At 43.1% G+C, this 16,200-nt stretch overlaps 1 protein-coding gene across 1 annotated transcript in view; it reads right to left on the bottom strand.

Moving 5' to 3' along the window:
• Window positions 1-14,226, bottom strand: part of Kif13b (kinesin family member 13B) — a gene marked incomplete at its 3' end in the record, with an annotated part of 89,564 nt that extends 75,338 nt beyond the window's left edge. The window contains exons 1-5 of the mRNA XM_051160586.1: window positions 13,803-14,226; window positions 12,519-12,611; window positions 9,464-9,644; window positions 4,109-4,196; window positions 1,558-1,692 (exon numbers count right to left, since the gene is read on the bottom strand). Of these exons, the coding sequence (XP_051016543.1) occupies window positions 1,558-1,692; window positions 4,109-4,196; window positions 9,464-9,644; window positions 12,519-12,611; window positions 13,803-13,893 (588 nt within the window). The remainder of the gene's footprint in view (window positions 1-1,557; window positions 1,693-4,108; window positions 4,197-9,463; window positions 9,645-12,518; window positions 12,612-13,802) is intronic.
• Window positions 14,227-16,200: the final 1,974 nt, after the last annotated feature.

The following is a 16,200-nucleotide window of genomic DNA, read 5'->3' as shown; positions in this document are numbered from 1 at the left end:
TCATCAGCAAAACAGAAACATAAGAAAGGATGTCAGAGGCTGCAGGCCCAAGCACTGTGGAAGCTGTCCTATGTTATCAGCCAGGTGTGGTAGCGCATGCCTTTAATACCAGTACTCAGGAAGCAGAGGCAGGTGGATCTCTGTGAGTTCGAGGCCAGCTTGGTCTACAAAGTGAGTCCAGGACACACTCCAAGGCTACACAGAGAAACCATGTCTCAAAAATCCAAAAAGTAAGTAAATAAATAAATAAATAAAATCTATGTTATCTTCTGGCTGAGAAAGTAGCTCAAGGCAGAGTGTTTACTCGACATGCAGAGGGCCCTGGGGTTCTGTTCTCAGCACTGCAAAAATACATTTACATATCTCCATAAGATAAACATAGCAGAGAGATAGTTTGCTTCCCAAATAAAAAATACTTTTCATTTTAAAAAAAGAAAGTCTTCAGTATGGTATTTGCTATATTTTGCTTTACTCTAAAAATGAAATCAAAAACAAAAATTTTTTTGTTTTTAACATTAAGGGAAAAAAAGTGACTTTTCAGTAAAGGAGAATCCTGCCAACATGGAGCACTTTGCCAGGTTACTTTGATCTCTTGTATTCAAAACTGAGGTCCTGCGAGATGGGCACCATAAGTCAATCTTCACATGAGGGGAGAGAATGCACATGAGTGAGTCAGCAAAGATGGCCCAAACATGCCAGAGGCCCCAGCAAACGCTTGAAGGGCACCCTACACACTCTAACGGTTTAAGGCATGCTTCCCCCATGCCAACTGCTCCTTGACCTTGTGACTGTTTAGCAGCAGTTATCCCAGCAAAGGTTTCTTTGATGAAATCAGCCATCAGGGTATAAAGTGCACAGCTGCTATGGCCGGGCCAGGTGAGCAGCTTGTGTAACTTTAGGCCCGCTGTCCTCTTGCTGGAGTGAGTGGGAACTAGGCCTAGACCAAGACTCCCTTGCAGTCAGGCCTCAGAGTATGACTCAAGTTCTTTCAGACTCTCTTGCTAAAGACTGGAAAGCAGAAGTCAAGCACCATCAGGCAAGCCATGAAGCCCGAGGTTTCCCAGGGCATTCTTACATCTTCCGGGTGCTAAGAGGCAGCTGCGCTGACGGGAGCAATTTCTTTATTCCTGACTGAAGCAATAAGCAATGTGTGACCCTTGTGTTTCAGGAGTGATTCCTAGAGTTGCTGTAGATCACCAGCCTTCTTGGGGTGTTCTGACAGCGCTGCAACTACAGCATAGCAGCTTCTGTTCTTGTCAGAACCTTCTGTCCTGAAACCTGACCAACGGTCTGGACTAGGCCTTCAACTCAACTAGCATCAGAGAGAACAGGATAAATCAGCAGTTCTCAACCTGTGGGTCACGACCCCTTTGGGAGTCACATATTGGATATTTACACTACAATTCACAACAGTAGCAACATTACATTTATCAAGTAGCAGTGAAAATAATTCTATGGCTGGGGGTCAGCACAGCATGAGGAACTGTACTAAAGGTCAAAGTGTTAGGAAGTTTGGGAACTAGTGAACTAAACCATGATCATTTCAGAAGTACTCACCCCAGACTTCACATCATACAGAGTATGTGTCAGGGTTATCTTGAAGACTGCATGGGACCGGCTGCTTTCCTCATTCATGTTGGTTGCAGCAACTGTCCGAGACTTGTTGCCCTCGGACATCAGGGACTCAATGTCCTAAGTGGAGACAGATCACAGGCACTCATCTCATTATTTGTGAATAAGCAGGACCACTCTCCCACACTACGTAACACTCCATTTTTTAGAGGCTACATTTTGTCTTTCAGTGAGAATACAAGAACACACACTATATTTGAGGGCCAGCTAGAGCACATTATTCACTGCAGACACAGAAGCAACTGGCAGCTTTGACACAGAAAAGTCTAGAAACTAGGCTCCCTCAACCCACAAATAAGATCTTACAAGGTACTCCAGGTACCCCCAATTTATTATGTAGCCCAGGCTGGCCTCAAACTTGGGATCCTCCACTGTGCCTGCGTCCACAGGTGTGCCATACACAGCATTAGAAACAATACTTTTAAGTAACTGAAGAAGAAGAAGAAGAAGAAGAAGAAGAAGAAGAAGAAGAAGAAGAAGAAGAAGAAGAGGAGGAGGAGGAGGAGGAGGAGGAGGAGGAGGAGGAAGAGGAGGAGGAAGAAGAGGAGGAGGAAGAAGAGGAGGAGGAGCAGCAGCATTTAATTGTAAAAGCAATACAAATTTATTACTAAAACAAATTATATAAAAGAAAAAAAGATTTTAACCCTTTCACCCAAACACATCAGGTATATGTTTGATAGCACTGCTTTTTAAAAAATTAACATAAATCTGGGAATACTAGGAAAGTTGCTACGATTTGAGGGGAACACAGTTCTGGGGACTGAACCGAGGGCCTTGTACTTGCTGCACAAATGTTCTATCGCTGAGCTTTCTCTAGCTCTATTTTTATTTTTTTGAGACAGGGCCTAAGTAAGTTGCTCAAGCTGGCCTTAAATTCATTCTGTAGCCCAAACAGGCCTTGAACTGTCTATCCTACTGCCTCAGCCTCCTAAAGAGCTGCGATTAAAGGCCTGTGGCATCAGGGCTGGCTCAGTTTTTCCAAATGCTATAAGCTCTAGGGCCAGATGTGCTGGCACAAATCTTTAATCCCAGCACTCAGGAAGCAAAGTAAGTGGGTCTCTGGGAGTTTTAGGCCAGCTTGGTCTATGCAAGAGTTCCAGGTCATCTAAAGTAAGACAAAAAGAACCCTCCAAAAGCTACAAGTTCTGAAACAGTGACTGAAGCAATCTGAGCTTAGCTTCAGTAATTACAACACAAACTATCATCTCCCGGGCTGGGAATGGAGCCCAGGAGGAGTGCCATCGCTTAGCATGCCTGAGTTCTGGGGTCTAACCCCTGTACCATAAACAACAGTGACTAAATACATGCACATAGCAAAGTCCTCTACAAGGACTCAGAGAGATAGAGTATGTGAAAGTGCTATCCAGCTGCCTCCCACCACCCAGTATTTCTTCCAGTCAAGGAGCCCTCTCTCCCATTAAGTTTGCTGTGCCAGAGCCAAGAGGCTTCATCTCCCAAATGTCTTTGCAGCCCAGCCTAGCCACAAGATGAACTAAAGTGTAACACAGACCATCTGGTGATCCCCCTTAATGGAAGCAGGCATGTCACCATATCTCTATGGTAAGAGGCATTAGGAAAGCACAGGCATTACAGCATCTCCCTGTGGAGTAGGAAGAACCTGAGGTCCCTACCAACAGCTTGGAGCTGTGACACTGGCCTGAGAGTGCCTATTTCAGATTTCTTTAACAGAAAAGCATTGTTTAAGTCACTGCTTATTCTTTGACCCTTTCACTCATCTGCACACTGAAAGCACTCATCATTCACCAGCTACTTCCTAGGCACTAAGGATGCATAACAACAGAACATGCAATAACCCAAACAAAAACAAGACTTAAATCCTGTTATGCTTTTATGATGTATATACTTGAACACAATCCTAAAGCTACCAAACATACAGAAATTTTTCATAAGTCATGTAACTTTTGCTAGATACATTAAAAAATGATATTTAGTAAATTGCAATACCATAAATATTCTCAAAAATAAAATCATTAGCTACAAAAATATTGCCATAGGCAAAACATTTTCTAGAACTTTCACAAGCCCATTCTGGATCCATTATCTCTGATGATCCAGAGGCCTCATTGTACTTAGCTGACATTTACTGACTAACCTGCATCTCACTCTGAAGACTTGTAGAAAATGAGTTACTAAATGATGATATTGTAAATTTAATTCTAAAAATATAACCCAGGGCTGGAGATGGCTCCAGAAAGCCTGAGTTCAACTCCCAGCACCCACATAGCAGCTCACAAAACTCTCTTTAACTCTAGTTCCAGGAGATCCAATGCCCTCTTCTGGCCTCAGAGGGCCAGACACAGTGCACACACACCAGTACACAAGCATACATGCAAGCAAAACACTCATTCACATAAAATTAGAATAATAAAAAATTTAAATATATTGAAAAAATAAGAAAAGGTAATGGGCCAAAATGACAGTAAATTGAAGCGGCTTACATAAAGGCTGTTGTTACCTTGTAGCTTGTGACAGCCAGTTTAGAAAGTCCGTCCACATAGGGTCCCAACACACTGTGCTCTCTCACTTTCAATGTTTGACGGCTTCTGTTCACGACGGAGACACAATGCATTAGTGACTGCCTGTGTTTAGAAGGACTCACCCGTGCTTCACAGATACATACACGCACTTTAGGAGAGGCCCCCACCCCCTAAGAAAGAAGAGCAGCTCACTGGATCTCACAAAGATTTCAACCTAACTTTAAAATCCTTGCTGAAAAGAAAATCTTGATAATGTGGTATTTTACCACATCGCTCAGAAGGGTAAGCGTGGGAAATCTATTTACTAGCACAAAGAATGCCGAGTCACATAAAAATACCAACAATCTCCTTGTCATATCACAGAACCACCCCCAAGACAGCTCTGTAAGTGTTAACGGCACAAGAAAGAAAAACCACAGCCCCAGCCCAGCTGTGAACAAAGAAGCAAAGACAACAAAGGGCTCTCAGTGTGATTTAGACACAATAGTGAGCTTATTTGACTTGTTCTAACAAGGGGGTCTGCACACTTTATCACACTGGCCCACTAGAGGAAAGGGGGAAGTATAACTGTTTCAATAAATGCACAAAAGACTCATAAAACAAAACCAAAAAAGTTAATGTTCACTGGTTTTCTGTTTTTCTTTTTCTTTTTCTTTTTCCCCGAGACAGGGTTTCTCTGTGTAGCCTTGGCTGTCCTGGACTCACACTGTAGAACAGGCTGATCTCAAACTCACAGAGATCCACCTGCCTCTGCCTCCCAAGTGCTGGGATTAAAGGTGTGCACTACTACACCTGGTTTGTTCACTGATTTTCTAAAACAACCCTCCTGGCAAGCATGGAGCTGTGGCACTCTCAATGTTTTAAGCGAATACCTGGAACACCTATCCAGACACTGACTAAAGGGTACCAAGTTTCAGCCAGTAGGGGCAAATCCTGAGACCCACAAACAGGATAGTGACTATAGTCAGGTGTCATGTAATTGTATTTCAAATTTTCTGGGGTGGGTTTCATTTGTTCATACAACACCAAAATTAATGACAATTGAGGTTAACACATAATTAGATCAAGAAAGCCATTCCATAGTGTCTACATAGCCCAAAATATCCCACTATACTCTATAAATAAAATTAAAATTACTTTTAAGAGGAATATTTGCGGAAATAAGATCCCAGGTGATTATGTTTCTGGTGCTCCTGTATAAGGCCCCTGCTCCACAGTCTGAGTCCCACATTTCTTTATAATCTGTTCCCGCCTACTGTCCTGTTCCACACTGCTCATCCCTCCCATGGGTCGGAATGTATTAGCAGAACAACAGACTTTGGGCTCTAGAGGAAAAGAATGCCTTGTGTTAATAATAGTTTTGGGGGCTGGGCAGTGGTGGCGCACACCTTTAATCCCAGCACTTGGGAGGCAGAGGCAGGGGAATCACTGTGAGTTCTACAAAGCGAGTCCAGGATAGTCAAGACTACACAGAAAAACCGTTTGTCAAAAAACAAAAAAACAAAAAACAAAAAAAAGTTTGGGGGCCTATAGTTCCTACTACAATCCTGGCACCTAAGAGTCACTCAGAGACTTGACACGCTTGGCTAACAATGTAGAAACAGAACTAAGGTGCCAACAAGGACTTTCAGGTGTGGCCTGCAGGGCTTGGAGACTTGTAGTGCTTGGAATAGAGGTAACAGCAGGTCCTAGAGACAGAACACAGGTAAGAGCAGAACAGTGGGACTTGGAGACAGAGTAGGAGTAACAAAAACAGCAGGGAGAGGATAGAAGGCACGGTGACAAACACATAGCCTGAGATCACAGGGAAACTGGGACCATATCCACTTCACTTCGTCCACCACATGGGAAGCGAGCAAAGGCACAGGATGAGTAAATGGATAGTTGAGCAGAGTAGGGGCAGGAAATGGCTCTGCCATCTAGGAGCTTCACTGTTGTCCAGCAAATGGACCACAGCTCAGCATTTCCTAAGCTGACTTAGAATCTCTAGCATTCTACATTAAACTTACAAATGGACAGGAATGCAAATGATGACATGTGGCCATGTAATACTGTGTGAGTTCAGCTACAGTAGGCACAGCACAAGACTCGGATGGCTGCTCACTTCTTACACTAGGACATAGTCCACTATTAACTTTTAGCCTTTTATTTTTCCTTTTTAAAAATATGTACGTGTATATATGTTTTTGATGAGTATGTGTACATGGTTCACTTGTGTGTAGGCATGCATGTGAATAGGTGTGCACCTATGGAGGCCAGAGGTCGACCTCAGGTGTCATTCTTCAGATGCTTTCCGCATTACCTTTTGAGATAGGGTCTCACTGGGACCTGGAACTTGATGACTGGCTAGACCAACTGGCCTGTTAGCCTCAGGGACATGCCTGTCTGTCTCTGCCTCCTCGATACTGAGATTACTAAGCTGTCTCCTCAGTATTCCCCCAACACATTGTTTTAATGTGTAGGAATTTGTCAGCATCTACATCTGTGAACCATTTACATGCCTGGTGATCACAGAAGCCAGAAGAGAACACTGGCTCTCCTGGATCTAGAGTTACAGACGATATGAGGTACCATCGTGGTACCTGAAAGAATAGCCAGTGCTTTTAACCACTGGGCCATCTCTCCAGCCTTCCCAGCCTCTTTTTCTTTTCTTTTTTTTTTTTTTGGTTTTTTGAGACAGGGTTTCTCTGTGTAGCCTTGACTGTCCTGGACTCAATTTGTAGACCAGGCTGGCCTTGAACTCACAAAGATCCACCTGTCTCTGCCTCCCCAGTGCTAGGATTAAAGGCGTGCACCACCACCACCGACCTGGCTCCTTTTTCTTAAAGACAGTGTATTTACAGTATATTAGGCCTCAAGCAAAACAACAAGATTACATTTCTATACATGAGAGTCACTGAATTAATAAAATCAGTGCTTGAATTTTTAAAATGAAGTTTTCTCAAATACTCTGACTGAAATGAAATCTTACTTAAAACCTTTAATCCAACTACTTTGACTTTTCAGAAACAGAAATGTTCATAGGGTCTGGAGGGATGGCTTAGCTGTTCAGAGTGCTTGCTGTTCTTGCAAAGGGCTAGAATTCAGTCCTCACTACACATCAGACTGCTCAAAACTACCTGTAACTCCAGCGTCAGGGGACCTCATATCCTCTTCTGACCGCCACAGCGCATACACACTCAGACACATTAAAACAATGGAACAATTTTTTTTAATCCTCAAGAAACTTTCGTAAGAAAAAACACAGCTAGCACGTGTTGAGCGCTTACTGTGTGCCACAAGTCCTGAGACCTTGGGCACATCATACGTTCAATCTTCACAACAGACCTGTAGGATCCTATGTGATAACATCATTCATTCCCTGTGTAGCTCTCCTAGAAAGTATAAGAAACTTGTTCAGACAGTAGCAAGAGGACCTGGATCCTGAGCTGTGAGACTCTAAAGCTCATGTGCTGAGCACTAAGCCACGTGCCACACTAACAAGAAACCACTAAAGACTAAAAACATCTAACTAGCAAACATCAAGCCAGTCCACTAGTGATACAAAACACAAGTATGAACAGCAATGAAGCCAGCTGGTTTACTGCTTATGAGAAGTCTAGGTCTGAGAAAGTGGCCATCTTCACAGAGGTCAAAATACAAGAAAAGCAGTGAAGACAGAATTTTAAAAGTGCACAGGGAGCAAAATATGAGTGTCTGAGCTATGACCACTCATCTCTGGCCTCCTTCTATGGCATGTTGGCTCCATACACCCCATCCTCCAGCTACACTAAATGTTGATCATCCTGTAATTGGGTGGCATTCATACACTTCCACAAGCTGGCACAGGCTGGGCCTACACACTAATTGTTCTCACCTCCTACTTAGCACAGAAACCATTAAGCACATCTATGGAACCCTCTCTTGGCTCTGGGAAAAGCTAGCTCTCTCTCTCTGCACTGTTTCGTATTAGCACCTCTCCCCAGTGAAAAGCAGACTGAATGCTGCTCTAACTTGTTTGCAAAACGCATTCTCTTCATACTATGGGCTCTTTCTCTAAACTGCATGAGGCCTGAAATATAAGAATGGCTTGATAGCTGGGCATGGTGGCACATGCCTTCAATCCCAGCACTCAGAAGGCTGAAGCAGATGGATCTCTGTGAGTTCGAGGCCAGCCTGGTCTTCACTCCAGGACAGCCAGGGCTACACAGAGAAACACTGTCTCAAAAAATCAAAAACAAAAAAAGAGTGACTTGATAGTCCATGGTAGGTAACGTTTGAACAGATGTATCAGTATCAATTCAAGCTCCAGCCTGAAGACCATATTGGCTAAAGATAGATAGCTGTGAGGCACTGAGATCTGTTTGCTCTTGATTGAACCTCACTAGGATTCTCTGCCTCTCACATCATCTTTCCTGGTCCACCTTCTTCATCCAAACTTAGCTCACTATCCCCTTGCGGGCTGTAAGCCCAGCCCACATGGCTCTCTAATCTGTCTAATGTGGTTTCACATGAACCAGCCACAGCCACAGTCATTGCTTCCCACTCTCCTTCCCCCATCTTCCCTGTTCTGCAGTGCACAGGTTCCTCAACTACTTCTCGCTCTCCTCATCCTCCTCCTGGCTACAGGGTGAGCAGAGCGATTCTGAGGGTCTCCTTATGCTCTGAAACTGTTCTTTCAAAGTCAACCCCATGAAGTCATGGTCATTTCCTACCTCAAGGTGGGAGGAGGGGGGCTTAAAGATTAACTATTTTAAGACCACATTCCAACCTCTCCTCTCACTTCACTCCTGGAACCAGCCACAGAAATCCAAAATTTATTGCCTTTAAAAAAAAAAAAAAATTAGGGCTGGAGATTTGGCTCAGAGGTTAAGAGCACTGGCTGCTCTTCCAAAGGTCCTGAGTTCAATTCCCAGCAACCACATGGTGGCTTACAACCATCTATAATGAGATCTGGTGCCCTCTTCTGGTGTGCAGGCATATATGTAGGCAGAGCACTGTATATGTAATAAATAAATCTTTTTTAAAAATCTGTAAAAAAAATATTTTTTTTAAAGAGGCTGAATCACTGAAAGGCTCAGTCACACTTGTACTAAATGAACAGTCTCGCCACCTCTGTTTTGTCTGTGGCTTTGAGTGATAAGAGGAGAGGCAGCAAGGTACAAGTGCAGACCTACGTCATCACTCTGCCAGCTCTAATGACCTAGAACTGACTGTGGGAAGCTGGTCCACGTAAACATAAATCACAAACAGCATGGCTAGATCATTCTTGACTACAGTTCAATTACAAACTTCTCTGAGGCCAACCTATTATGTCTGTTTCAAGAAAGCCACAGCACTCAAGCATCCATTACCCTTTGGGGTCAAGAAGGTCTCTGACTTTTTCATTATAAATTTCCATGTAGGACACTTCGACTTTAAAGCTCTGTTCTTCATTTTCCTCTTTCTGGGTTCGTTCAAAGAGTCCACTGCAAAGTCTGGGGATTAATCCAGGTTGGTCAGCGGTGCCCATCATGGTGTAAGACTTTCCAGACCCTGAAAGACAAAAAAGCAGCTATTACCACTCCTTGGAGAAGTTTAAAGGCAGCTAACTCTCTTTCTACTACTTACAGTGTATGCTTAGGACTTAGAAAAATGCACAAAATATAATAAATATATATGTGAATAGAGTAAGAAATGTATCTAAACATAGTAAGAATGGAACATACAGAAGCTTTCTATTTCCTGTGTTAAACAAAAGTAAACATGGTCTAGAAATAAAAACTTGCTAGGCATGATGGCTCATACCTCTAATCCAGCACTCAGGAGACAGAGAAAGGAGGATCAGGAGTTCAAAGCCAGCCTCCACTACTTGATAGCCTATCTAAAAACAAACAAACAAACAAACAATAAAAGACAGACAGACACTACTGTTATATAAATATTCCTAACTTTTGAAATCAAAGCACAAAAGACAGGAATAGTGCAGGGAACCAACAATAATCTTCCCCTAAGATACAAGCATTTTCTCCATTGTAACAGAAACGCATCACTGAAGAGGGCTCAGAAGCCAGCTGTGGTTGTGCACACCTGTAAAGGCAGCACTCAAGAGGCTGAGGCAAGAGGGTACTAAGGTCAAAGCCAGGCTAGGCTATAGAAGGAGATCCTATCAAAAGAAAGAAGTAAAGGAAGGACAGAAGGACAAACAGACTGACCAGAAAACAAAGACAAATGAAAAAGAGAAAGATTCAATTACCACAGTCCTACTGCTGGGAACCAATACATGGCACTGAGGCATAATCTGCCCCTCCCAGGACAAAACGGCTTTGCAATATTTGTGTGCTTTCAACCTCACCAGTCGCTGCTGTGTCACCTGTCACAATACCTAAAACTGCTATTTCCAGCTTTGCAGCTCCTTCCTAAAGTGAGCACAGGGTAAGTCATCATACCAATCCTGTGGGAAGATCTGAAGTGTGGACATTTTACAATGAGGAAATGATGAGGCAGAAGCTCCACCTGGAAAAAAGGCAGGGGCAAGAGAGGAGCTGACACTGCCTGGCTCAGAATTTCTGTTCTTTTGGATACAACACATGTTGCCCGACCCAATCATAAACACTGATGTATAAAGAACAGTGTGCAGCCGGGCGTGGTGGCGCACGTCTTTAATCCCAGCACTCAGGAGGCAGAGGCAGGTGGATTGCTGTGAGTTTGAGGCCAGCCTGGTCTACAAAGTGAGTCCAGGATAGGCAAGACTACACAGAGAAACCTTGTCTTAAAACAAAACAAAACAAAACAACAACAACAAAAAGAACAGTGTACAGTTGGACAAGTCACATGATGAACTATTATGAAAGCAACTAGTTTCACTTTAAATTGGGTTGCTTTCTTTAATTACAAAGTATAAAAGTCTAAAGTCCTTATCAGTTATGACAAGATATTAACAAGTGTGTTCTTTTAAAAAATATTTTTTCTGCCAGGCATGGTGGTAGAGGTAGAGACAGGCTGATCTCTGTGAGTTTGAGGCCAGCCTGGTCTACAAAGCAAGTCCAGAACAGACAGGACTACAAGAGAAACCCTGTCTTGGGAAAAAAAAATTTTTTTTCTTTTAGTTTTTACTCAAGGCATATGGGTGTTTTGCCCACATATCTATACACCATCTGCATGCCTGCTGCCTGCAGAGGCCAGAAAAGAGTGTCAGGTCTCCTGGAACTGGAGTTACAGGTGGTTGTGAGCTGCCATGTAGATGTTGGGGGTTGAATCTATGTCCTCTGGAAGAGCAACAAGTGTTCTTAATCACTGAGGCATCTCTCCAGCCCCACAATTTGTTTCTTTTTGGTATTCTGTCATGATCCTTTAAGCACTACAACATACAGACACAGCTAATAATAAGCTCAATGGTTGTAGCTCTGCAAATTATTTTTTTTTTAATTAATTTATTCTTGTTACATCTCAATGTTTATCCCATCCCTTGTATCCTCCCATTCCTCCCCCCCTCCCATTTTCCCATTATTCCCCTCCCCTATGACTGTTCCTGAGGGGGATTACCTCCCCCTGTATATTTTCATAGGGTATCAAGTCTCTTCTTGGCTACCTGCTGTCCTTCCTCTGAGTGCCACCAGGTCTGCCCCTCCAGGGGACCTAGTCAAATGTGAGGCATCATAGTACATGAGAAAGTTGTATCACACTCTCCACTCAACTGTGGAGAATATTTTGACCATTGGCTAGATCTGGGTAGGGGTTTAAAGTTTACCTCCTGTATTGTCCTTGGCTGGTGCCTTAGTTTGAGCGGGACCCCTGGGCCCAAATCTGCCTATCATATTGTTCTACTTGTAGATTTCTAGGACCCTCTGTATCCTTTTATTTTGCTATTCTCCCATGCGTCTCTCATTTAGAGTCCCAATAGGACGCCTTCCCCTCTGTCCCAGTTTCCTGGTAAGTGAAGGCTAGCTCTGCAAATTATTAAGAATAAGAAGATTATGATAATGATGATAAAGAGGAGGAAGAGGAAGAGGACGACAACAACAGCACCAATAATAATTCACACAGGGGCCGGGTGGTGGTAGCACATGCCTTTTATCCCAGCACTTGGGAGGCAGAGGCAGGTAGATCTCCGTGAATTCGAGGCCAGCCTGGACTACAGAGCGAGTTCCAGGACAGCCAGAGCTGTTACACAGAGAAACCCTGTCTCGAAAAACAACAACAACAACAAAATAATAGTAATTCACACAGGGGGAAATAAATCAAAAAGAAAAAGGATTTTAATCCTAGTTTTACTGCACTGTCTTAGAAAACATCCCACTGCCAATTTCAGCATCCATAAGAGAAACTAACAAAGGATAAGTAAGCAGTGTGGCCCAGTAAGCATGCTTTCATCTTCAACTTCATGAAGGGATGCCCAAATGTGCAAGTATATATGCTAGCTCACATTACCTGTCTGTCCATAGGCAAAGACGCAGGCATTGTAGCCGTCAAATGCATTCTGAAGGATGTTCTCTCCGAGGCACTTGAAAACATCATCTTGACCTGAAGGACAGAAAACATTTTAATGGCAAAGAACACATGAACAAATAAGAAAGCAAACAAAAATCACAAAACAAAACAAAACCCAATCTCCTTATTTATCCCCAAAGAAAGTTTTTAAGGTTGATAGATGCTTCCAAAAACTCCTGTCCCACAGGTTATTTTGAGTCAGCCAAGGGCTCTATGTAAACATGCTTCAACAAAGACACCCAAATCAAGCCATGCAATGCAGAGCTCAAGAGCTGCTTATTTTACAGTCAACAATTAAGATTCAACAATCTCTACTTATTGTATATGAGTCATATGTGTATGTGTGTTGCCACGTGTGTGGAGGTCAGAGGACAACCTTAGGAATTGGCTCTTACTATGCGGGACCTGGAGATTAAACTCCGATCATCAGGCCTGGTACAAGCACCTTTCCGTCTGAACCATCTCACCGGCCCTAAACATCTGATATTTAAACTTAGGACCTAGATGTGCCTCAATTTAACTACATATCATACTTTTATTCAGAATGTCCTAGAGTTCAAAAAATATATGCACATCAATTACTCTCTTTTTCCTCATAAAAATTTAAAGTTACACAACCTACAATTCACAACAGTTAGAACAGGGAGTGAGATCCTAGAAATAGGGGCTGAGAGATGATTCATAAGTTAAGAGCATCTGCTGTTCTTGCAGAGGACCTGGGTTCAATTCTCAGCATCTACATGGAGAAATGAGGATGAGATAGTTATCTTTGGGAAGGTAGTAGAACAGGGGCAAAAGGAAACTGAGAGGAGTTGTGGTACAGAGGGAAAAGAGATGCTCTGGCAGGCCTGGAGAATTAGCAAGCATCACAGAGGTTTTAAGGACTAGCACTTGGACTCCCCTGTGGGACTCCTCCAGCCTTATGCCAGAGCCCTCTAGACCACAAAGATACCATGAGGGCCTACATGCCTATGATATTGGCATCATCCTAGTCCCATGACATGGATGAGAGATGGCGTCTATGAGAGCCTATAGCCATTTCACACCAAGAACGTCACACTGCAGTCTCTCGGTTCCCAGACAGCACAAAACCTTTCATAAGCAAATGCTGGGGCTGCCTAGACACTGTTTAGAAGTTACACCAAATGATACATTGGTAGTGGATGGAGAGCACACCCAAATGCCTCCATGTTACTAAATGCACAGAAAACTGTGCTCAGTTACCTGCATACTTCTCTCGAACAGATTCATCCATGGACCAGAAACAGTGATCATAAGCAAATATCTGTTGCAGAGGGAACACAAAAGAGTGCATGAAGAACAAACTTTAACATCACATGGTGCCATTATAATCATGCATAGCATTGTCAACCAACTTACTAGCCAGGCCAGATGGCACAAACCTGTAATTCTAGCACCCAAGAGACTGAAGCAGGATAGCCAAATTTCAGGCCAGCCTGGGCTACACCCCTCAGATTTCAGCTGCCCACCCCTCAGATAAATACCAATACTTAATGCCAAAGAATAGGGATTAGTGATACACAATCCCACAGTGACAACTGTGTGATACAGATCCATCCTACATGGAAAACCATCTGCAATGATAAGCAAAAAGGAAACATGTGAAACAATATGCCAACCGCAACTGTGTGTGTGCGGTTATAAAAAGAAAGTTTGTTTTTACTGATTGGTTAGTCGGTTTTCTGGTTTTTCATAATTTCTAATTAATTAATATTCTCAGTCACTCTCTCTGTCTCTTCCACTTAAAGTATCTACCCAAGTTTGCCAGCACTTACCTTACTGTACTGGCTGGTTTTGTGTCAACTTGACACAAACTAGAGTGATCAGAAAGACTGTAAGGCATTTTCTCAATTACTGATCAATCAGGGAGGGCCTAGCCCACTATGGGCTAACTAAGACAAGTTGGTACCAGGAGTGGGGTGTTGCTATGGAAGACCTGACCATGTTTTAGGAGGACTGTGGAAGGACTTTGAATTTTGGGGCTAGAAGAACCATTGAATGTTAAGAGCTCAGTGTTCTCTAGAGCTTGGAAGACAAGAATGCTGACAGCCATGCAGAAGATGGAGGCCTGGCTTATGAAGTTTCAGAGGGAAGTTTAAAGACTCTATCAGGGCTGTTTGCTATTTTGAATTAAGATTCTGTCATTCTGGTCAGCTGGGGATAGAGTCAGCCACAATTAAGAAGGGACCAGCACTACTGAAGTGAGACTTTTGTGTTGCTGGAACTAAGAAATAGCGGTTCTGAGGACAGCAACACTGAGATGAGATCTTCTGGAAAGTGTTCTCTGAGAGCACAGAGAAGCTGTGTTCCAGAACTGTCCGAGGTTATATCTCATGCTGGCATCAGAATTTGATGGTGTAAAAGTCACACAGATGATACTGGTTTTGAAGCATGAAGGAGTCATTGAAAGCAACTGAGGCTTGGCTCTGGGAGATGCCAGGAGAGGCCATTAGTGAAGGTTCATCCTCAGTAGCAACTGAAGGCCCAGGAATGAAGGGGTCATGCAGAGAAGTTGAGGCCTGGCACCATGAAGAGCCCATTGCTGAAAGTGCAGCCCAGTTGCAGCAGAGGACCCCAGTAAATGACCACCAAGGACAACAGAGCAGCGGAGTGGAACCAGCCAGAGCCTGGAAGACAAGCTGTGTGTGCTGCTGAGGGCAGAGCACAGGGAGTGACCCAAGCCCCTTAGAAGAGCCCAGAAGATCCTGAATGGATCCCAGACATTAAACATTGTGTTGTTTACACAGTTGGAGTTTGGTTTTGCTTTGGTTTGATTGACTGTGTCCTGGTTCTTCCCTCTTGAAGTAAGAAAGTAATTAATTGAATTTTGATTTTTACAGGAGCTCACAGCTGAAAGACTTTGAACTTTTCAAAAAAAAATTTAGATTTTTAGAGAGATTGGGTATTTTAAAAAAACTAAAATTTTAATGTGTTTGAACTTGTAATGACTATGGGACTTTTAAGTTATTTGTGTTTTTAATGTGAGAACTGGGGATGAATAAGAAAGGAAGGGTTGTGGCTTAATAGTAATGTGTTTGTATGTCAAGCTGACAAGGGGTCAGTTGTACTGGCGGGTTTTGTGCCAAACTAGACACAAGCTAGAGTCATCAAAGAGGAAGAAGCTCAGTTAAGGAAATGCCTCCACAAGGTCCAGCTCTAAAACATTTTTTCAACTACTGATCAATGGGAAAGGACCCAGCCCATTATGGGTGGGGCCATCCCCGGGCTACAGTCCTGGGTTCCACAAGAAACAGGCTGAGCAAGCCAGGGGAAGCAAGCCAGTTAGCAGCACTCCTCCATGTTCCTGCCCCGTTTGCGTTCCTATCCTAACTTTCTTTGGTGGTGAACAGCACTGTGAAAGTGTTAGCTAAATAAACCCTTTGATTCCCAACTTGATTTTTGGTCATGGTGTTTCATTGCAGTAATCATAACCCTAACTAAGACACATAGCAAAACAAAGAAAGAAAACTTGAGAGATATAGGGACTCCTGTTTACAGAAGTGCCACAGCTGAACACAAAGCTGGAGACTAATAAGCAGTAGTTCTTGTTTACCAAAAACACTAAGTAGCTCCCTTTAAATTTTATCAATTTTGTAAATTA

This window comes from Acomys russatus, chromosome 18 (assembly GCF_903995435.1).
Source record: "Acomys russatus chromosome 18, mAcoRus1.1, whole genome shotgun sequence".
Lineage (NCBI taxonomy): Eukaryota > Metazoa > Chordata > Mammalia > Rodentia > Muridae > Acomys > Acomys russatus.
Note: the sequence above shows the minus strand (reverse complement) of the source record. Positions and strands in the feature narration are given on the sequence as shown.